General features: G+C 42.0%; 2 protein-coding genes across 5 annotated transcripts in view; both read right to left on the bottom strand.

The window, feature by feature from the left end:
- LOC308080854 (protein NLRC3-like) overlaps window positions 1-25,000 on the bottom strand; it is a 166,866-nt gene that overhangs the window by 46,664 nt on the left and 95,202 nt on the right. The gene's annotated exons all lie outside the window — the stretch shown is intronic.
- Window positions 11,245-25,000, bottom strand: part of LOC308080855 (activin receptor type-2A-like) — a 27,281-nt gene continuing 13,525 nt past the window's right edge. For all 4 annotated transcript variants that reach the window (XM_080422898.1, XM_080422896.1, XM_080422895.1 and 1 more), the window contains 7 exons: window positions 23,304-23,447; window positions 21,562-21,705; window positions 18,639-18,784; window positions 17,461-17,575; window positions 16,333-16,471; window positions 15,422-15,552; window positions 11,245-12,020 (listed from right to left, as the gene is read on the bottom strand). In XM_080422898.1, coding sequence (XP_080279024.1) covers window positions 11,814-12,020; window positions 15,422-15,552; window positions 16,333-16,471; window positions 17,461-17,575; window positions 18,639-18,784; window positions 21,562-21,705; window positions 23,304-23,447 — 1,026 coding nt within the window. In that variant the 3' untranslated portion in view covers window positions 11,245-11,813. The remainder of the gene's footprint in view (window positions 12,021-15,421; window positions 15,553-16,332; window positions 16,472-17,460; window positions 17,576-18,638; window positions 18,785-21,561; window positions 21,706-23,303; window positions 23,448-25,000) is intronic.

Here is a 25,000-nt window from a genome sequence, read left to right on the forward strand (position 1 = left end):
TTTCATATTTACCACCAACTTGCACAACCTTCAACCTTTCATTACAAAATTGATTTCCCGTACTACCACTACTGGGGTGTTGTAGCCTCATACTGTGTTTGTGCATTAAGTTTATGTAAAAATAATAAATAATAATTACAATCCTTGGGGTGTTTTTTTGCCACTGTATGTTTTGCACATACGTTAATTTTGTCCTCTGCATTTTACCATCCTATAGGAGCAGTGAGCGGCCGCTGGTGTGAAGCGGTTGGGGAGCAGTTAGGGGTTAAAGGTAGGGTACGTGATTTATTTGGTTAAAATAAGTGTTAATTAGCTGTATATTCTGATAGACCTCATTGCTATTAGAGTGTTTGTTCAGTAAAAGGAGTCTCCATGTCTCTCCAGCTCTTTATTAAACAGAAAATGCATGTTCAGTGCTCTCTCCTGATTGGCTTAACTGTTGTCACCTACCTGAACATGTACTATTGTGTTTACTAAAGAGCTGGAGAGACCCCTGTGACCGAACACACACTCTGTAGCAATGAGTACTATCACAATATAGTACTTTAACCTTTTTAACAAAACATAGTAAAGATCAAAAACACATCACTTACCCTACCTTTAAGTGTCTAATAGTATTATAATATCCTATTAAAATTATAACATTATATATATACAAAAATATATATATAAGATAAGATAATATAACTTGTACTTGACATGAGATGAATTTGAAAAAAAAAAAGATGCAAGCCAACTGTAATTTCTAGAGCGATTTTTTTAAAGGAATGTATTATTAATTGGTGAGATCCTTATAATTACAATTGTTATTCAGTGTATGTGATGTCCAGTTACCAGGTACCTTTGAGAGTATCTCAGGGGGTTAGTTTTCATCAGTGAAACATGGGTTTTACAACAGAAAGAAAATGAAAAATGGAGTATGCTGTATGTATGCAACAGATACAATGGTAATGACTAGACATCATTAAAGTAAGGAACATGTAATTTTATATAGCTAAGCTCTATCACATCTCAATCACACAAAAACAAAAACATTGTTTTCTTTAGGGTGCTAACATGACATTTAGGGGTGCTTGAGCACCCATACATAGGGTCGAAACATTCAACTGCCTCGGTCACTGGCAGTGGTGTAAAGTAACTAAGTACATTTACTCAAGTACTGTACTTAAGTCCAATTTTCAATACTGTTACTTCTACTCCACTACATCTCAGAGGCAAATATTGTACTTTTACTCCACTACAATTATTTGAAAACTTTAGTTACTAGTTACTTTGTAGAGTTTGATTATTATTACGACACATACATTACCCACTTCAGCCCTATATACATTTCGGCCATTTGAAAATAGCAGATCTACAAGCTCACAATGCGTTGCGAAGCTTATAGATCTGCTATTTTCTAAATTTTTGTATACATTTGAAAACTTGTGAAATGGGACATTTCACAAGTTGGGGGGGGTTCCAGGGGTCCCCAGCTAAAAGTAGTTAACATAGCATCACAATCATTTTAACCACTTTATCCATTAATATGTTGGCTATTCGAAAACAGCAGACCTAAAAGCTCACCGGGTGTCACTTCCTGCCGCACTGCGAGCTTGTACATCTGAAATTTTTGATTTATTTGTATTATTTATTTTCAGTTTTTTACATAAATCTTCTCTGCTGGTGAAAAACATTTTCAGATGGGGGTCCTCGGCCAAATAAATATCAATTTGGGGGTCCTTGACTTAGTGATTTACACACATGTTCAAAAATAAACTCCCAATGTTTGATAAATCAGGATGAAATCCTGACACAGGAATGGAGATGGAAAGGTAATAGTGGAGATCTTTGTCCCTGTCCAAAAGGACTCACCACCAGCTCCACAGTGACTCCTACAGGTCATCACATGCACCTGCAAGACAACCTGCAGCAACCTGAGGTGAGCACTGTAGAACTGCAAAGGAATGGGCAAAGTAGCTAAGTATGTACACATTTTCAATACTTTTACTTCTACTCCACTACATCTCAGATGCAAATTGCACTCCACCAAAATTATTTAAAAACTTTAGTTACTAGTTACTTTGTAGATTTTGTTTTCATTATTACAAAACATACATTAACCACTTTAGCCTTGAAGTATGAAGTATGAAGTGTATGAAGAGGCAATCTCCTTTCTTCCCTGTTAGATTTGCACAATTCTGTGTAGCAGTCCATGGCAATCAGCTTGACGCACAAAATAAGTCTTCAGACAGTAAAAAGTTAACAAAGGTGCTTTACTTAAATTAGAACAGTACAACTTATTTTCTTGTGAGTGTGGTCAAAAAACTATGTTGCTCCCAACACTGCTTCACTCTAGTGAACTACCAGAAAACCCCACCAGACTATCAGTGACTAATCAAATAACAAGGGAGCATCCAGGCTGAGGCTTAATTACCCAGTGCAATCAAAGAGCCTACTCACAGGCTGTGACACAATACAGGTCATACACGATACAGACAATTTACTCTGATAATGATGACCAGCGATGTTTACGTTTTACGTAAAAGTTATCGGATTTGAGTTCATCTTCGTCAATGTGGATCAATGTCAGTGCCAATTTGGCAGTCGCAAATATTTTGAAATGTGATATTTAAAGAATTTAGTTTAATGCCAACATGTACAGTGATACAGAGAGGTGTTGCAGCGATAACCTATATCCACATGATGGCAGCAGAGTGCTTCATCACTGTTTTAAAATCTATTCTCTTTTTGCCTGTTATTCATCAATGTGAATTTAAAACTGTTGAGAATCAAATCAAGTAAATTAAACTATAGGAGCAAATAACCCTTTATTCTGGGTTAAAGCACGACTTCACTCATTTTCAACCTATCTTCATATAATAGATCCTCACTAATGCTCCAGATAAAATGGTGTCATTTTTTTCCTACTCAGTCTGTGTCTCATAGCAGGGCTGATGACACTACAGAAACTTGTCTACCGTGCATGCCCGTACGAGAGAGCAGATATTTAGACTCATAAGCTTTCATGAAAGTAGTTTTTTGGCTAAATTATGTTCCTCAAAACTAGATTCCCAGTTTACGTGCGCAGCAAGACTACTCACTTCAGGCTCCCTATGGCGTCAATGCGTTTTGAAAGTATTTTGCCTAAAACGTCATGCACAAAATAGGAACCCCGGTTTCTACATGACTAAAGCCTTTAGCTATGCTGAAGTTAGCTCAAAGCTCAGTGTAACAGTACATGGTATGAGTTCGACATAGATACTCACATGAGATGATATACTGGGAGCTTTTATTTATTTTTGTTGATGTTCATATTTGAGTGTTTTCAAAGTCATAACATGTATCACTGAATTGATAGACGTTGATTTATAGAGTGATTCTGCTCATATACCCTCAAAAAGTAGAACATCTGTCTTATTATTTTTGTTACTATTAGTTGTCATGTCTCTGTCTAGTTACATGACAGCTGCATGTAACCTCTGACAGGAACAGATTCCAGATCAGTAAACAGATGAGCAGATGAGCTATCATAAAATCACTCCCGTTAGCCTGCAGACTGTAGTTGCACGTAAACCACAGAAAGCCCCCTCAGCAGTGGCCCAACCAGAGCACTAGTATAGGCTGGGCCTAGGCAGGAGTGGGTGGGCACGCATGTTTAAAAAAAAGAAAACATATCTAATTATAAGTTTTGCCTTCATTTTCATCAAAATACTGGCAGGTGTCGCGATGCCCCGTTGACCGCCTCCAGGCAAAACACTGAGGCCAATATGACCCACACGCAGCACAAATCAGCTCCCATTCCATACCTGCTGACGCCGGCGGCAGCGGGTTCACAGGGGCTATACGGCTGCAGCAGGGAGAGTAGGCATGAGGTCGCAGGATTCGATTTCGATTACAAAAGCTAACATATTATTGGTGTTGTCACCGACCGACCGGCTGTTGCCTGTTGTTATTGTTCGGCGACAGGCTGGAGAGCTGCATTTTGTTCAGTCTGGCCTTTTTAAAGCACTTGCTTTATGGGCAATTATTTTGCCATGCTGATTGCTGACAGGGACACACTACAGGCATATATGAAATGATGTTTCACTCCACAAACAAACATTTCCACTTCACCGGGTCAGCCCAGGCCCACCCGTGGCTACGCCCCTGCCCCCTCAGCAGGGATTGAGGGGGCATGAGCACCGTCCCCTTTGGCCCTGATGCCCAAAGTGGTGCCCCCCCCCCCCCCCCCACATCGCTCTGTAGCAATCAGTGTTGAACTAAAATAGCTTGGAGTGTCTCCCACAGGGACCTACAAACATAGTATACACACGCACACACGCCCTTACAGTACTGTACATGAATACCTTAAAGCATAAGTCCATATACATGCCTAGAGTGGTGTTTTGGTCGTTGGACAGGACACCACGGCATGTGGCCAGTATTTTTTGCACGCCACCGCCATACCGTACCGCTGAAAAAAAAACTGCATGCCTACATACTGTGAAGACTGAACCAAACCAACACTCGGAGACAGTATTTGGGAAGGTTGATTTTTGATTTAACTCTGAAAAGTGTTCTGTACACATGACATGATGGGTCCATTTGGTTCCATTTGTACACTCATTTGAATTAAATGAACACTAAGACTATTACTGTGTATGAATTCATAACTTACAGACTAAATGAAAACCATTTGACTACTGAATTGAATATAAGGACCTCAATGGAAACAAGACCGCAAGGACTGTTTTGGAAGGACCTTTTAGACAAAGTATTTTAATTGTATTGAATGTATTTTTTGCCTAATAAAATATTCAAATTCAAACACCTGGGCTCAAACTGATAATGACTCATCATGAGACACAATCTTTGAACAACTTCTGTTGTTTATTAAAGCTACAAACAGTGCTAGGCCAATAAGGCTACATGTGCCAGTGCATTTCAATACAATCCAAAAATATAGAAAAACTAACATTTCTATATGACTGACTGACTGGCCAAAAGTGTGCTAACAGCCTACAACTAGGCCTATGTACTAGGCCTACAGTTAAGTGGGCATTGGACAGGCCCGCCCTTCCGCAGCTGATAATTCACACACAGACAAGTGCGCAACGTTTCCGTATCCGCTCTAGAGTGTAGACAAGCAACTCGATCCCAACCAGTCTACCATTATATCAATGGACCAAAAACAACACAGGATCAAACTAGAAAAAGTGCTCCTCGGAGCACAGGTCTCCGCCAGGCCAGGTAGGTTAGTGTGGGCCAGCAATGTTCGGAATTCGCCAATCAGGCTGGAATGTGAAAAATCAGGCGGATCGGACAGATCCATCTTGATCACTTAATTAAAGACATTTGTACTGATTTGCGTGATGTTTGGACAACATTTGTAAGAGTAATATTTAAATATATAAAATAAATATGCAAAAATCCGCCTCCTGGCGGCGCTATAATAGGGGAATGTTGAAAGCGTGGCATTTGTGGCCACGCCAAATGTGCGTGCAAAGTTCAATTGGACGCTGCGTTCATGATTTGCAACATTTTGTTCAAAACGGGTCACTCCTGCAAACTTTAGATGTCAATCTTAGGCAATCAGGATGGAATATGAAAATCTAACAGATCCGTCTTGATCACATGACTATAGAAATCATGTGTACCGATTTGCGTGAAATTTTGATAAAATCTGAAGGAGTAATACCCCAAAAACTGTTTTAAATAAGTCGGCCTCCTGGTGGCGCTATAAAAGGCAGATGTGAAAAATGCAGGGCAAAGGTTTTTCCTTGGCCTCTAGGGAGTGCACATACAAAGTTTTACACAGATCGGTGCAGTTATGGGTAAAAACACGAATCGGCCTGTTGTAGCGCCACCATGAGGCTGATTTGAAAAATGTCAATTGGCATTTCTTCCTCTGCCTAGTGAGAATGTGCGTGCAAAATTTCAGGGAAAATGTATGCTGTGTTCATGATTTGAGGCATTTTGTTCAAAACGGAGCACTCCTGCAAACTTTGGAAGCCATTTTTAGCCAATCCGGATGGAATATGAAAAATCTGAAACACCTGTTTCGTTTAATGACTATAGAGATACTGTGTACCGATTCGTGCGACGTTTGGACGAAATCTGTAGGAGTACTCTCAAAAAATGAGTTTTGCAAAAAGCGGCCTCCTGGTGGAGCTATAACAGGCCCATGTGAAAGAGGTTCGCAGGTCGCAGTAATCACGACCACCGTTTTATCATAAAATACGCGGATGACTCAGTCATTGTCAGCCTTCTCGACAATGACGAGGTCGGGCATGGTCAGGTCACAGAGGACTTCTTGTCCTGCTGTAATGATGCGTTCCTTGAATTGAACATCTCAAAAACAAAAGAGCTCTGTATTGACTTCAGACGTGGTCCCCATCCCACCCAGAACACTGATATCGGTGACCAGCCAGTGGAAATCGTACCCGGTTATAAATACCTGGGCACGATTATTGACAGCAACTTGAAATTTGATGTAAACACTGACATGCTGTGTAAGAAGGGCCAGCAACGCCTTTTCTGCCTAAGGAAATTAGCCAGATTTAATGTCGACAGAGACCTGATGAAACTGTTTTACAGTGCCTATGTACATTCTGTTATCTCCTTCTCTATCATCTGTTGGTATGGTAACCTCGCCATTTAAAGATACAAATTCTCTTAGAGGTATTGTGAAAACTGCTTCCAAAATGACTGGCATCCAGTTGGAGAGCCTGGATCCCTTCTATAACAGACAGATGCTCATGAAGGCCAGGTCCATTTGGCAAGATAGTGCCCACCCACTGGAGCCAGAGTACAGGCTGTTGCCATCTGGCTGTCGTCTGGGTGCCCCTGGTGTCAAAAAGAACAGATACAAGCACTCCTTTGTCCCTGCCTCAATTCGTGCAATCAACGCTGCCAGTAACAGGTAAAGGATATGTTACTGATGATGACGATGTTGAAACAAGCACTTTATGCCGGCACTTTATATCCTAGCACTTTTTTCTGAATGTAGCCTTTAATTCTTATCTCTTGCACTAGATGCGCCCAGACTTCTGTTTTATGCTATGGTGTTTCATGTCTGTTGTTGTCCTGTACTGTCTGTATGTTTTAAACCAAGTGTCTTGCTGTAAACCTAATTGCCCTTTTGGGACATTAATAAAGACCTTGAACCTTGAACCTTAAGTCTATTGTCTTCTATAGTCATGTCATGTCATGTCCTGGATTGATCACTTAATACAGGAATCAATAATAACATGCTTCTAAAAGTTACACTGCATGCATGCCTGCGCCCGCACTCGCACCTATGAACTGGCCAAGGTAGCAGCCATATGAAAACAACACAAATCACAACACATTAAAATGCAACATCAGCGACATATATTACTCACAGCATTCATACTCACCCTGCCCCCCCCACATACAGATGCATGTTGGTACAGTAGCATGCTCATCCTGGTTGATGTTTAGTGCTGCATTACAGAGTAGCATCCATCCATCCAGGGACTTATACAGGGCGGGCTTTAGGGTCCAGCATTCAGCCATACGGTTGCAGAATAAAAGCTGAGCTGGATACTGTATGTCAGGAGAGGTTTTAATGGCACTGTGTAATGCAATCCTTTATTATGTACTTAACACAATATTAAATCAATTACATATCCTAAGTAGACTTGTAGGTCAGTGATTCTCAAACCTTTCTCATGTTAAGGGCCCCCCAGCTGAAGTGCATATGTTATGATTAGCTGAGAGCTGCTAAATGATTAACTATTAGTCATGTAACTGATCTCAAGCACCTCTGGGGATCCTCAGACCCCATGTTGACAAGAACCAGTGTTTTATAACTAAGGCTGTGAATATATCAGTCAGTTTGAAACAGCCTCCTGCTCACACCACAGGCCCTTCTCTTTCTTTCTTGTCCTTTCAGCTCCACCTTTCCTCCTTTTCTTACAGAAAATGGGCTTAGGGTCCACATGTGATAAAGATAACATCACTGGAAACACTCTGCTACACCAGTGGGTCTCAAAGTGTGGTCTCAGGGCCACACACACACACACACACACACACACACACACACACACACACACACACACACACACACACACACACACACACACGCACACAGGACGTCGGAGGAGGAGGCAACAGTTCAGCAGGTGTGTCTTTAACGAGCAGCTTTCTGTTCACTTCAACCATTCACTATAACTATAATGATAACTATGACTGTTTGAGTTTATTAGGATCCTCACCTTCTCCTGAAAAAATCTTATTTTCTATCAACTACAAACCCCATGAAGCCTTGAATTCATGGAGAACTTTTTGTTTTCGTCGCATTCCTAAGCCAATCATGTAATGACCGGGTCATCGGTCAGTAGGAGGCTCAGTAGGAGGCTCAAAGAATCAAGAGACTCAGAGTCATATTTCTCCGGTCAAATTATTGGCTTAGGAATGCGGCCCCTCTTTTTTTTTTTTTGTTCTTTTAAAATGGAACCCTGACATGTTGTTTCTACATAGTGTACACAGAGCCAGGCTCTCATGTGTTTTCTACACAAAACCAGGCTCAGAGTCGTATAGAACACATAAACATACAACAACACAGGGATTATGAAAACAACATTCAATATCTGTCATTTAGTCCATAATCTGAATAGAAAGATAGAAGCTATAGTTTCTTACTTACACTTTTGAATTAGTGAAACATATTTCTGATTTGAAATCTCCGGTACAAAAAAGAAAAGAACAAGAAAAAAATTATACAACTTGTGTTATGTGTATGTGTGTGTGTGTGTGTGTGTGAGTGAGTATACTGCATGTTTCGTGTGGAAAGTCACTTTTGCAGCGGAAGCTGCAGAAGTCGTTCTGCAGGTTTTTGCGGCGCAGGGTTACATAAAAAAATGGATAGAAGTTAGAAATGTGTCGTATTGAATCCCTGAAAACAGTGTGTGTGTGTTTAAGGAGGGGGGACGGGGGGTTGGGGTTCACTGACACAGCGCAACACCACGTTTAACACTGCATCCTTGTATTGAGTCACAATCAAGCAGGATTTATGCACCGTGGCATGTCTGTGTCACTTGCTGCCAGCTGATTAGATGTAGCTTGTAGATCTACAATCAGCACCAATTGCTGTCATTGTGACACCACTATCATTCATTTGGTGCTTTAGTCACTCCCTCCTCATTAACCGTTGGGGATTTCCAGAGACAGTGAGTGGCAGGTTTTAATTTAGGGATCAAATCTCTGCCATACATACAAGGCAAACACATTCTTGCCCTGATCTCCCGAGAGTGGGTATGTTTTCTCCATATCACAGACGACACCAGACACAGTGTTGTGCATTAAACTGTGTCCGTTTAGACGTGGGGCTAATAGACAAAATAACAATAACTTTGAAACTGTGGAACATGTGAACAAATCCTGCTGCCTGGAACTGTGTGGGACTGCTCTGTCTGTAGTCTATGTACTCTGTGTGTGTGTGTGTGTGTGTGTGTGTGTGTGTGTGTGTGTGTGTGTGTGTGTGTGTGTGTGTGTGTGTGTGTGTGTGTGTGTATGCTCATCAGGCCTTGTCGCTTTTTTCTCTTCCTAAATCTAGCAACACTGGTTCTTGTTTGGATCTTAGAGGTCCTGATGTGAACACACATGTTTAACACATGTTTAACACATGTTTAACACATGTTTAACACATGGCATAGCAACAAGCACAAAGCAGATCCACAGATTTCTCCCGCAAAGTCCTTCAAGTGTAACATCACACACCTGGTCTGATGATGCACTTGAAGTCATCAGACACACATTTCAGTGTGAGAAGTACACAGAAGACATAGGTTGTTTTTTTGCCACACTATTTATAAGATCTCACATCAGAACAATGGGACTTAGGTTCAGAATGGGCGAAATTTCCCTTTAAAAGGAAGGGTAAGTGATTTATTTTTTCTTTTGTAGTTAAATGAAGTGTTAAATGGCTCTATATTCTGATAGCACTCATGAAGTGTTTGTTCAGTAACAAGGGTCTCCCTTGTCTCTCCAGCTCTTCAATAAACACAAAATGCATTTTCAGATCGGGATACCAATGTTATCCAATCAGGAGAAATAACTCACACAGGATACAGGATAAACAAGTGAAAATGACACAAAGAAATGAGACAATTGGAACACTTTAAAATTTACTCTGAAACAGGAGACCCCCGTTGCTGAACAAACACTCTGTAACAACTACTACTATAAGAATATAGAGCTTTGACCTTTTCACAAAAAACTACTTTTTGTTTTAACCAAAAAATAAATATCACTTCCCATGCCTACCTTAAATACACGCTGAGGTTAAGTTGACTACGTTTCCCATGAGCACCAGGGGTGACGGTAGGTTATCTGGTAATCATGGAAGTGCCGCCTGGTGGTGATGGGGTGAATGAAGTGAGTCCGTAACTCTGTATGAACTGAGGTAGACCTGGTTCAGAGGGAGGTCTATGGTTGAATCCATAGACCTGGTTCAGAGGGAGGTCTATGGTTGAATCCATAGACCTGGTTCAGAGGGAGGTCTATGGTTGAATCCATGGACCTGGTTCAGAGGGAGGTCTATGGTTGAATCCATGGATCCACAACCTAACTCTGACAACAATACCCACACTGTTAAAAGGGGCATTTCACTGTAAAAAAAACAACAACTTATGGGGTCTTTAATGTCTACAAAGGCCAAAAGCCTGTGTGTGTGTGTGTGTGTGTGTGTGTGTGTGTGTGTGTGTGTGTGTGTGTGTGTGTGTGTGTGTGTGTGTGTGTGTGTGTGTGTGTGTGTGTGTGTGTGTGTGTGTGTGTGTGTGTGTGTGTGTACCCCAGACAGTTTTGAAGTTGCTTGGTTCAATATTTTAGATTTTAGCCAGAGTAGACATTAAAATAACCCACAGAAGATGAATCTTTTAAAGGGGTGAAATAACCCCTTAAGTCTTCGGGGGCTGAGTTATAACTGAGGATTTACTGTGAGTTTAAAACAGTAACACATTTATGTACAATAGTACATAATGTACAATAATACATTTATATACAATAGCAACGATGCACAAATACACATTCACAAAGCCTTCTGCTTATTGGCATTAATGTCAGCTGTGTTTTCTTTTTTTCGTCGAAAAACACACTCTCTTGCGCGCGCGCACACACACACACACACACACACACACACACACACACACACACACACACACACACACACACACACACACACACACACACACACACACACACACACACACACACACACACACACACACACACACACACACACACACACACACACACACACACACACACAGCAAATGTCTCTAGGTTTCTCCTAGCTTATGTATTGTTTGTACATTAAGATGCACTTAAATGTTCTGTGTAAACCCCCCCCCCAGATGTCTTCTGTGTATTTTATACAAAACAAAAGCGAGGGGGGGGGGTGTGTACAAAAGCTGAGTGTGTAGAATAAAATTAAAACCTGGTGAAACAGTGTGTGTTTGTTGTGAAGAGTCCTTTGCACGTGCACACGTTTGAGTCCTTGCACGTGCACACGTTTGAGTCCCTGGACGCACGTTTGAAAACTGTCTGTCTGTGTGTGTGTGTGTGTGTGTGTGTGTGTGTGTGCAGGGGGGTATTTCCTGAAAAAAAGCACTTCAAACAGCCCCGATTTAAACGTTATCGCACAACAGCGTCGTATGGCCAAAATAGCCGACCTATAAGCTCCGTCGTGGGCTTATAGATCGGCTATTTTCGGTCTGCGACGGCATCAGACGGCGGATCATAAATGAGCCGTTGACGAATCAAATGCCTCCGACCCGGCCGTCCGTCCGTCCGATGTCCGACCAATCGTGGGGGCGGGAGTGAGTCCATCATAGGCTGGACTCCTTGGGAGGCGGGTCCAGGTTGGTGAGCGTGGTGAGGAGGGGCGAGGCCTGGTGGTGGGGGTGGGGGGGGGTGATGATGGAGGCCAGGCGCTGCATGGCGCCCAGACGCTCCTCCACGCAGCCCGCCGACAGGCGAGCCTCCGCCTCGTGGTCCCAGCACTCCTCCATGGTCTCACACAGCAGAGACAGACCCTGTGCACACGCACACACACACACACACGCACACGCGTATACAAAGACGCACGCGAGAACGCAAGCACACACACACACACACACACACACACACACAGTAAGGTTCAGTAGAGACAGTGTAGTGTCTCAGTAAACTACAGGATCATAGAATACAGAGAGACAGTGTAGTGTCTCAGTAAACTATAGGATCATAGAATACAGAGAGACAGTGTAGTGTCTCAGTAAACTATAGGATCATAGAATACAGAGAGACAGTGTAGTGTCTCAGTAAACTATAGGATCATAGAATACAGAGACAGTGTAGTGTCTCAGTAAACTATAGGATCATAGAATACAGAGACAGTGTAGTGTCTCAGTAAACTATAGGATCATAGAATACAGAGAGACAGTGTAGTGTCTCAGTAAACTATAGGATCATAGAATACAGAGACAGTGTAGTGTCTCAGTAAACTATAGGATCATAGAATACAGAGAGACAGTGTAGTGTCTCAGTAAACTATAGGATCATAGAATACAGAGACAGTGTAGTGTCTCAGTAAACTATAGGATCATAGAATACAGAGAGACAGTGTAGTGTCTCAGTAAACTATAGGATCATAGAATACAGAGACAGTGTAGTGACTCAGTAAACTATAGGATCATAGAATACAGAGAGACAGTGTAGTGTCTCAGTAAACTATAGGATCATAGAATACAGAGAGACAGTGTAGTGTCTCAGTAAACTATAGGATCATAGAATACAGAGAGACAGTGTAGTGTCTCAGTAAACTATAGGATCATAGAATACAGAGAGACAGTGTAGTGTCTCAGTAAACTATAGGATCATAGAATACAGAGACAGTGTAGTGTCTCAGTAAACTATAGGATCATAGAATACAGAGACAGTGTAGTGTCTCAGTAAACTACAGGATCATAGAATACAGAGACAGTGTAGTGACTCAGTAAACTATAGGATCATAGAATACAGAGACAGTGTAGTGTCTCAGTAAACTACAGGATCATAGAATACAGAGACAGTGTAGTGACTCAGTAAACTATAGGATCATAGAATACAGAGACAGTGTAGTGTCTCAGTAAACTACAGGATCATAGAATACAGAGACAGTGTAGTGACTCAGTAAACTATAGGATCATAGAATACAGAGAGACAGTGTAGTGACTCAGTAAACTATAGGATCATAGAATACAGAGAGACAGTGTAGTGTCTCAGTAAACTATAGGATCATAGAATACAGAGAGACAGTGTAGTGTCTCAGTAAACTATAGGATCATAGAATACAGAGAGACAGTGTAGTGTCTCAGTAAACTATAGGATCATAGAATACAGAGACAGTGTAGTGTCTCAGTAAACTATAGGATCATAGAATACAGAGACAGTGTAGTGTCTCAGTAAACTATAGGATCATAGAATACAGAGAGACAGTGTAGTGTCTCAGTAAACTATAGGATCATAGAATACAGAGACAGTGTAGTGTCTCAGTAAACTATAGGATCATAGAATACAGAGACAGTGTAGTGACTCAGTAAACTATAGGATCATAGAATACAGAGACAGTGTAGTGTCTCAGTAAACTATAGGATCATAGAATACAGAGACAGTGTAGTGTCTCAGTAAACTATAGGATCATAGAATACAGAGACAGTGTAGTGTCTCAGTAAACTATAGGATCATAGAATACAGAGACAGTGTAGTGACTCAGTAAACTATAGGATGATAGAATACAGAGACAGTGTAGTGTCTCAGTAAACTATAGGATCATAGAATACAGAGACAGTGTAGTGACTCAGTAAACTATAGGATCATAGAATACAGAGACAGTGTAGTGTCTCAGTAAACTATAGGATGATAGAATACAGAGACAGTGTAGTGTCTCAGTAAACTATAGGATCATAGAATACAGAGACAGTGTAGTGTCTCAGTAAACTATAGGATCATAGAATACAGAGACAGTGTAGTGACTCAGTAAACTATAGGATGATAGAATACAGAGACAGTGCAGTGTCTCAGTAAACTATAGGATCATAGAATACAGAGACAGTGTAGTGACTCAGTAAACTATAGGATCATAGAATACAGAGACAGTGCAGTGTCTCAGTAAACTATAGGATCATAGAATACAGAGACAGTGTAGTGTCTCAGTAAACTATAGGATGATAGAATACAGAGACAGTGTAGTGTCTCAGTAAACTATAGGATGATAGAATACAGAGACAGTGTACTGTCTCAGTAAACTATAGGATCATAGAATACAGAGACAGTGTAGTGTCTCAGTAAACTATAGGATCATAGAATACAGAGACAGTGTAGTGTCTCAGTAAACTATAGGATCATAGAATACAGAGAGACAGTGTAGTGTCTCAGTAAACTATAGGATCATAGAATACAGAGACAGTGTAGTGTCTCAGTAAACTATAGGATCATAGAATACAGACACAGTGTAGTGTCTCAGTAAACTATAGGATCATAGAATACAGAGACAGTGTAGTGTCTCAGTAAACTATAGGATCATAGAATACAGAGACAGTGTAGTGTCTCAGTAAACTATAGGATCATAGAATACAGAGAGCCTGTGTCTTCCGTGAGTAAGAAGCCCAACAAATCCACGGTGAGGCCTTTAGGAGGGCCATTCAAGCCAGCCGCAAAGGGAGCCTGCAGTACCACCACGGGCCAAGACACCATCACACCAGAATGAAATGTTTGGAGCGGGGGAGTCTGGTGCAACGCTCAGGTCCTGGACCTGGTGAGACGGAGGAGGAGCCCGGCCAGGAGGCCATCCACAGAGCCTAGTCCCTCCACGTGCCAGAGCCTCCGCTCTCCCCCATTCCTGGCAGAGTAGTTTCGGACAAGCATATTGAGTGGCCTTGTCTTTCCCTATTTAGGACTGACCGTGGGTAGCTACCTGGGACGTAAGTCGGGGCTTGATCAACCCTGGCTGGGTCACCTGGGCGAGGGTGTATGTTGCGAGACCCGAAACATCCTATGACCCCAGGCTGCCTACAACACTGATGATACGTCCCAGGTGCATCCATGTGATGTTTTTCGTTATTTATGAACCTGGCATCTGTCTAAATAACCTGCTTTCTAAATTACATTTTAACCTCAAGTCTGCATGGTCGTCAAGACTAGGTCAAGTGCTACATAATTTACATGCATATATATATATATTATCAACTAAAATACAACTTTAATAAGAAGAGGAAATCCGAGCACTCAAAACATGTGGAGGAGAAAATGTAAAGTTAAAAATGTATTCTAGAAAAATTGAAAATAGAAAAAACCTTTTTCTAATAGTAAAACTATAAAAAGATATATATTTTTTTACCATAAAACAACAATATTACATAATGTCTATTTCTCAAATTGTACTATATTTGTGGGGAAACACAAACACAGGTCTTACGGTGTGTTTGTTCCAGTAGTCTCGGACACAGGGGCGGAGCTTCTTGTGAACGACCACTTCCTGCATGTCCTCCAATGACGGATGTTGACCCACCTCCTCCTCAAACGGCAACATGTACTCATCTACTGGGCCTACACGCACGCACACGCACGCACACACACACACACACACACGTGTATGACTGAATTGTACCAAGACATCAGAGACACATACTTCCCACAGATTACAACCACACACGGAGATTTTGAAAACATGACCAATGAGAAAAAACTCCCATATCTGCTGGGCGAAGTACAACAATGTGCAAACACAGCAGCAAGATTCGTGAGTTGCTGTGATAGGAGAAGGATATCAAACGGAACACAACCACCCTAAAGACTAATCATTGTGTATATTCCTGCACTATACCTGCACCCAGTGATCTTGGTACATAGAAATTGATCTATTGAAGATTCTGACTTTCAAATGTACATATTTTTTGTTTTGATTGTATTGCTGTATTGCTGTATTGTTGTATTGTGCTTTCTGCTTTGGCAATGTAAACGTATGTTTTCTCATGCCAATAAAGCCCTTTGAATTGAATTTTTTTTTTAATTGAATGCATGTGGTCTGGTTATTAATATCTATCTATCCACCGATCAATCATTCAATCTATCTATCTACTTATATTGTCTATCTACTCTCTATGTTGTCTATTGTACTTATGTATACATATACTGTCTATCTGTCTGTCTGACTGTCTGTCTGACCATCAGCAGCAGCAGTACACCTAGCAGCCAGAGCATCAGACCTAGAGCTTACGTGTGTGTGTGTGTGTGTGTGTGTGTGTGTGTGTGTGTGTGTGTGTGTGTGTGTGTGTGTGTGTGTGTGTGTGTGTGTGTGTGTGTGTGTGTGTGTGTGTGTGTGTGTACCATCAGCAGCAGTACACCTAGCAGCCAGCTCCCACAGCATCAGACCCAGAGCGTACATGTCGATACGGAGGAAAGAGTCTCTCTGGAAGTTGATGGCTCCTTCCAGGACCTCAGGAGCCATGTAGCGCCTGGTCCCCACCTGGAGCACAATATATATATATATATATTAATATATTATATACTATACAACACTGGTCCACCTGGAGCCCCAACACATGCAGGGAGAAAGAACATACAAACTTAATATTGTATATTAGTATATTTGATACTATACATCACTGGTTCCCAAACCTTTTAGCTCGAGACCCAAAAGAGAAAAACTAGTGATAAAAAAGATAGATCACCTATTTTCACTACTTCTTAAAAGTTTTCGTTTTTTTCTCTAATTCATGGAATTTCCTTTTTTAATAATAATTACAAACAAATATGTAGGAAAATAAATAAATAAAGGGCTATTTACTTGTGACCCATAAAAATGAGTCCCGACCCACTGATTGGGAAACAGTGCTATATTGCAATTTACAATCAGTACAGAGGCGTCATTTCAGAAAGACATGAGGAGTGGCAAAAACATGGCCCAGGTGCAGGTGATGATCTTTTTTGTATTGGAAGTTTGGAAGCGCTCGTTTTCTACAACTCAACGTCCTGCTGCCTCCTGCATCATGTGACATTTAGAAACAGGTGGTACGCAGGACCGTTGAGTGATTTACAACGAGCGCTTCTTAACTCCAACGCTCCACCATGATGCTCCATGTTTTACCACTCAGTATAGATGAGGGGGGCGTGTCCCGGTGGAAAAGTGACGCATGTGAATACTCTCTATACGACTGACTCTAGGCTGACATGGAGTTTCAACACTGATGCCGTATACAAGACAAGACAGTATAACAGGTGTGTATCTACCTGTCTAGACTGAGACAGTAGAACAGGTGTGTATCTACCTGTCTAGACTGAGACAGTAGAACAGGTGTGTATCTACCTGTCTACACTGAGACAGTAGAACAGGTGTGTATCTACCTGTCTAGACTGAGACAGTAGAACAGGTGTGTATCTACCTGTCTACACTGAGACAGTAGAACAGGTGTGTATCCTGTCTAGACTGAGACAGTAGAACAGGTGTGTATCTACCTGTCCATGTGTGTCTCCTGCTGACTTCCCAGCCTCAAACTTGAGGGCGAGGCCAAAGTCAGCGATGCAGGCTGTGAGGTTACTCTTCAACAGGACGTTCTTAGACTTGATGTCCCTGGAAAACACACACACACACACACACACACACACACACACACACACACACACACACACACACACACACACACACACACACACACACACACACACACACACACACACACACACACACACACACACACACACACACACACACACACACACACACACACACACACACACACACACACACACACACACACAGGGGTGATGCAACTTTGATGATGCAGAGGGCCACTATATTTCCACACTCACTCCAGAGGAACACATTGCATGATTCTGTTTGGCAGAAACCTCTTATCTCCATATTTTAACTTTTTTCGTAAATTAATGCTGTACTTCGCCATTCTATGTCACACAGCAGTAGCAAAGATAGCCGATCTACAAGCTCAAAACGCGTCGCAGCTTTGAGCTTGAGCTTTTGAGCTTTTTGTCTTTTTGATATTTTTGAATTGGAATCCTGAAAAGTGACATTTTTATGTAATTTCAAATGCATTTAGTTATGCTTGAACTTAAATACAAATATATTGGACATAAAAAAGAATTTTAATACTAGTCACTGAGCTACTAAGCTACTGACTAAAGTAATTAAAGCGGGTCATGTTTGCATGTTAGGAATTGTAACAGCTGAAATCAATAATATATCAGTATTCTGATTATTATTAACCTGTGGGCCGCATTAAGTGAAGGTGGGGGCCGCATGTGGCATGATCCAAGCACCAACGAAGAAGAGTACACCCAGAAATCACGTGATAACAACAAATAAAAGCTGGTTTCTTTTCATGTTAAAGGATTTATAAAAGTCAAATCTTCTCGTCTTTCTGTTGTTTTCGGCAAAAACAAGCCACAATCAAAACGGCCATGGATACTACGACACCCCCGTGCATGTAATGAGCCGATGTCCGTGAGGACGGAGGTCACAGAGAATATTCCGTGATCCTCGTTTTCTCTGGCAGCAGTGGCACTATTACTCTGGCAGTCAAAGAGTTAAGGCTGCCTTGAAAAGACACTTATTCTCTCGTCTTTGGGTTCATGAAAGGCGCTATATAAATGAAAGCTTTTATTATTATTATTGTTACCTGTGTGCGATGGAGGGCTTGTGTCCGTCCCTGTGTCCAGGGATGTCCTCATGGAGGTAGGCCAGGCCGCGCGCCGCCGTCTGAGCGATGTGACACAGCTCTGTCCACGACACCACGTTAGCCTTCAGGAAGTCTGACAGACAACCCTGGAGCGCACGCGCGCGCGCACACACACACACACACACACACACACACACACACACACACACACACACACACACACACACACACACACACACACACACACACACACACACACACACACACACACACACACACACACACACACACACACACACACACACACACACACACACACACACACACACACAAACTTTTTTTAAATACTTTTAAAATCACTTTTAAACTGTCAAAAGTAAGTTTATGAAAATAGCATTTACAAAATAATTAAATATGGAGATGCAAGGTCTATGTTTTCTTTATTATTCTATGGAGGACAGAGGACAGAGCATGTGTTCTATGGAGGACAGAGGACAGAGCATGTGTTCTATGGAGGACAGAGGACAGAGCATGTGTTCTATGGAGGACAGAGGACAGAGCATGTGTTCTATGGAGGACAGAGGACAGAGCATGTGTTCTATGGAGGACAGAGGACAGAGCATGTGTTCTATGGAGGACAGAGGACACAGTATGTGCTGCTATTCCATCCCAGGAACAACAGCTGGTTCACATCAACTGGTAAAATAATGACATTTATCAAGTATTATTTTGAGGGTAAACTGACCTGTAGTTTTACTGCTTGGCCACTAGAGGGCAGGCAGCATCTACACAGCAACACAACAGAGCTTGCTACTAAGATGCTCTCCTGTGTCCTCTATAATAAATACTCCTTTTACCACTTTACACCTGGCCGCTAACACTTTACTTAAAGGTCTGGATTATAATGCACTTATATACAGGCATGCAAACAGCCCCGAGGTGAAAAAGGTGACAACATGTTGTTTTCTTTCGGGTCAGGTGTCACACAATTGCCCTATTTGGGTTCAAAAAGGTGACTGTAGCTGAAAAGTGACACTTTTGCATGTATATAACACAATCATGTATGACAACTTATAACAACTTTTATAACGGATCATAACTGAAAAGCTGAAAAGTGACACTTTTGCATGTATATAACACAATCATGTATGACAACTTATAACAACTTTTATAACGGATCATAACTTTGGTCATAATGCATTATAAGCTCAGTGGGACGGCACATTATAACTACCTAGCTAGTTATGAAGTGACTTTGTTATGCATAATTATAAACATAATATAATGAAGCATTATAAGTGCATTATAATGCATTATAATGTGGTTTCTACAACGTCTTACTGCACACACAACTTAACGTACTGGAGCTATGACATCACACTTTAACAACCCTCTCAGTGTTGAGTCTTTTGAATAAAATTCAAGTCTTTAGTCATATTTGAGTCATCTGAAATGTTTTAGTTTAGTTTTAGTTGACTAAATACAATATTTTAGTAAACTAAATCTACAATTGATTTAGTCAACAGAAATGTATTTTGGCGATGCCTTGATGGCGTCATAATGCCTGATTTATACTTAGCTGTGTGCTGAAAATAGCCGATCTACAAGCTCACAACGTGTCACATAAAATGACTTATCTTAGTTCTACCAATCTGGGAACCCAGAACCAAATAAGAATGAAAAACAGCGCCCTCTGCTGTTTGTACTATCTTACTTGGCTCTGGGACAATGGCGACGTAGCACCCGTGCACAAAGGAAACCGGGGTTTTGGTCTGCCTTCAGCTTTCACTTCCGGTGGTGCCACTATGTTTTCATTCACACTAACAATATTTCTACACGGAACACTAACACCACTTCTCCCAGAGAACATGGATGGTTTTGGTTATAAGCCCACTTGTTTCTATGATGAAAGAGCAAGTTAAAATGTGAATATCTTTCCGTGGTTTTGTCTGCTCCGCGGACGCTATTGTTAAATTAGTTTGGGTTTGTTTCGAGGGGGAAAGATCGACGGACACGTGAATCCCGCCCACTACATTTGATTGGGTAAAGCGCGGCCTGCTTCCTGATCTGAAGGCACGCCCACTTGTAGCCCAGTGCGTACATGTTATGACGAGCCTTCACGACAGATTCCAACGCAGAGCAGAATCTGTTCTTGAGAGATTATAGTTCTACTGGATCTATTCTCCACTCGTTCCTCACTGACATTTTTGTCTATTTTTTTTTTGCTGACGAAATTGACAATATAATGTATTTAGTCAATAGTTTTAGTCATCATAGATTAGTTTTTATTTCGTTTTTTCCTCAGTGAAGAAAGGTAGTCGACCAAAATGTCGTCTAAATGAATAGAAATGAGTCGCCACGACAGACAACTTTAAATCCATGCGCCCGCCGCCCACTAGCAAGACAGGAACCTTCATCCTACTAGTGTTGATTTTGATTCAGTTTTAGTCATAGTCTTTGGAATCAAATTCCATTTAGTTTTAGTCATATTTTATCATCTGAAATGTTTTACTGTTAGTCTAGTTTTAGTCGACTAAATATCATCAGATTATAGTCGACTAAATCTACAGTTGATTTAGTCGACTATAATGTGTTTTGTATGATGGTGTCCTAATGGCTGATTTTAAACTTGGTTGCACTCGGTTGCACTGAAAATAGCCGATCTACAAGCTCACAACTGTGAGCTTGTAGATCTGCTATTGTCAGAGCGCAACACCCGAGCGTAACCAAACATAAAATGACTTGTCTTTTAGTTCTACTGGATCTCTTCTCCACTAGATCCCTCACTGACATTTTAGTCTAGTTTTAATTGGTTGATGAAATCGTCAACATATTTACTCTTAGTTTTAGTCATCATAGATTAGTTTATATTTAGTTTTCATACGTCATAGTTTTAGTGGAGGAAATCAACACTGCTGCCTACCCTCTCATGGTAGGCGGTGATGAGCCACAGCTCCATGTCCAGGTTGTTGGTTCTCTTCTCCATGCCGAGGAAGAGGAGGAGGTTGTCGTGCTTCATCCCGCTCACGCTGAAGATGTCGTACTCGTTCTGCCACGACAGCTTGTCCTGAGAGACACAGAGGAGGACAGCATGGTCATTACACTGACTGACCAAGATCAGAGATCTACAAGCTCACAGCGCCTCACTTCGCGCCGCACTGCGAGCTTGTACATCTGCTATGAAAAATCTTGAAAGTGTGAATAATTTAGATATTTTTTAACACAAAACTTCTCCTCTGGGGGGGGTGGGGGGGGGGGGGGGGGTCCCTGGCACAAAACATTTTCAAATGGGGGACCACGGCCAAATGCATAAGCCAGGGGTTCTCAAACGTTTTTATACCACAACCCCATATTATGAGGGATTTGTTTTGGTGACCCCATCAACATCACCCCATTTTTTTTCGTTTCTTGATAAAAATGTGGTTGCCAATGCGCGACCCCACTTTGGGTCACGACCCATCGCTTGAGAACCGCTGGCATAGGCTATCATTTTGGGGGTTTGATAACTACTGATTTAACACATTGTGTGCCATAAACGGTCCGGACCGTTTTTGGCACATAACGCACAGCTTCTCAAAAACGGTCCCGTTTTTGAGAAGCTGTGCGTTATGTGCCATAAACGGTCCGCACCGTTTTTGGCCCATTTATTTTTTAATATATTTTTCCCACGTGGGGCGCTCTAACGAAACTTTGGGATCATCCAAGGAGTCTCTAAGAAGGAGAGGCCGGATGTGGATCCATGTCAAAAATGCTTCCGTTCGTCCGCTACAATGTTAACTCCTTGACTAAAAGCTTAAAGTAATACTAGGTAACGTTTTCAACAAAACTAAAGTTAAATTGTATATCTTTTGCGAGTGGCAAAAGTTTCACAACACCCACTCCGTGAATTTCACCCCCGGAAGCCTTTTATTTATATATTTTCTATTGAACGTGTACGGGGGGGACTTTCCCGGGAAAATGACGTTCCTGGCCAACGTCATGACGTCGTGGCCGACGTCCTCAGGAACTACCGCAACGGTTTCCTGTTTGGCCAGGAACTACCGCGCTATTAACAAAAAGGAACCTCACGCTGATTTGAAGAGAATGTAGGATTGGGAGATCGAAAAAGAACAGAAAAAGAAAGCACAGCTCATGGTAACTAATGCTCCACTGGCTAAGAGAAACGATCCGTAGATAGTATAAAACAATTAAAAGATCGCTTTTTGAAACGCTTCCGGCTTCCGGTGAAAACGAATGGAATTCTGGGTAATTGAGGACTAGGGAAATTGTATGCAGTGACGGTAGTGACCAGCAGAGGTTGCTACAAATCGTTATTTGTGATTTTGCATTGTACAACTTTAATATCTCCTATTTCTTTTTAACGTGGTGGAAATGAGCCGTTTTCGATCGGCGATCACTCTGCAATGGAGGATCGCGTTAGAAATATTATTGTTCCAGGCGTTAGTCGGGACCCTCCGCCGTCTCGCACGCACGCTTTGTTTACACGCACGTCCGCGTCGGGGCTTCTACAGCACGAAACATATCAACGTAAGTGGATGGAAGATATGCTGGCACTGGATGTACCCTACTTTAATAAACCTCTGGCACACGATGTGTTAAAAGGCATTGTTAGAATGGTCCTCAGGTCTGAACATGACATGCTGAGTGGTGAACGCAGCCTGGTACCTGAATGGGGAAGATCTTGACGGCCACGTAGTCGCCGAGGAGCTGAGCCTTCCACACGCAGCCGTAGCGCCCCCTGGCTTTCACCTCCAGCAACTGCAGGGGTTTGTGTCCCGTGACGGGGGAAGGGGGGGAGGGGCCGGACTCCTGGGGGAAAACAAGAGAGAAACACACCAACCAACAGTGGTATTAGATAACAGGTTATTAGAGGAAGGGGGGGAGGGGGGATTATGAAGAACAGAATACCCCAAATAACACATTCAATCCTGGAAAGCATCTGTGTCATAATTAAGTAAGAAAGTAATTGCCAGCACTCCGAGGTCCTTCTGGTACTTTGCAATATTATACTTTGGCCATTCAAAAATTGCAGATCTACAAGCTCATGAGCTTGTAGATCTGCTCTACAAGCAGAAAATCGTGAAAAATGGGTGCAAATCTTTTCTTCTGGGGGGTCCCTGGAACAAAATATTTTGAGATGGGGCCTGCGGCCAAATACATATCATTTTGGGGGTCCTTGACATGAAAAAGGTTGAGCATCACTCATATAGAAACATATTTTTTTTCAGAAAACTGTTTTTATTTCTTCAGTTTTTATGATACAGAAGACATTTACAGGTCCTAATGGGATAAGAGAGTAACTGAGACCCGGGTCAATATTCTGGATAGTGTGTCCATGTAAACAAAGCCAGTGTGTTTTTTGTTTGGGGGGGGGTGGGGGGCACCAGCTCCAGCACTAAGAGCCTCCACTAAAACTATGACGGAAAATGTTGATCGACTACCTTTTCTTTAAATGACAAAAACTGAACAAAAGCTAAATAAAAACTAAACTTTGATGTGAGTACATATTCTGATGATTTCATCAACACATAACAAGTAGATGAAATGGTTGTGTGTGTGTGTGTGTGTGCATGCATGCGTGGGTGCGTGCGTGCGTGCGTGTGTGTGAATGCATGCAAATGTATGTGCTGTAGCCTTGATGTGCATGCGTGTGCGGTATGTTTGCTAGTTTGCTAGTACACACGCAAACCATATAACACCAAAAAAAACGTGTGTGTGTGTGTGCGCGTGTGTGCGTGTGTGTGCCCTTTACATGCATGTGTGTACGGTATGTGAGGGCATGTACAGTATGGTAGCACACATGCAAACCATATAACACAAAAAAAACACATTTATGGCAGGTCTCTGCTGCCCGTGCGTATGTGTGTATGTGCGTGCATGTCTGTGTGTGTGTGTGCGTGTCTGTGTGTGTGTGTGTGTGTGTGTGGCAGCATTATCCCCGACCCTGTCTCTTATCTTCCGGACTGCAGCCCTGCACGAGACGGGCCGGCCGGCCAGGCACACACCCCCCCGCCTCCCACCTGCCCCCCCCGGGTCTCCCATGGGTGTCACCTGATGCCCGGACCCATGGCCGGGCACCAGACCTCCAGCGAGGCATATTACACTTTGTCAGCAGACCACAGGAAATGGAAGGACAGGGAAAAAACACACAACACAACACAAAACACACACCTTTGCATTTCAATACTTGCGAGGACATAGTCATATTTTAGGACACCGATTTTACGAATGTCTTTTTAAAATCCTCTTGCCATTTTTTTTATCATAAGCCTAAAGCCGAAAACAGCAGATCTACAAGCTCACAATGCATCGTGCTGCGAACCGGTGTGAAATTGTAGATCGGCTATGTTTTGGTGCGTGGA

This window comes from Gymnoscopelus braueri (assembly GCF_963280865.1).
Source record: "Gymnoscopelus braueri genome assembly, chromosome: 24".
NCBI lineage: Eukaryota > Metazoa > Chordata > Actinopteri > Myctophiformes > Myctophidae > Gymnoscopelus > Gymnoscopelus braueri.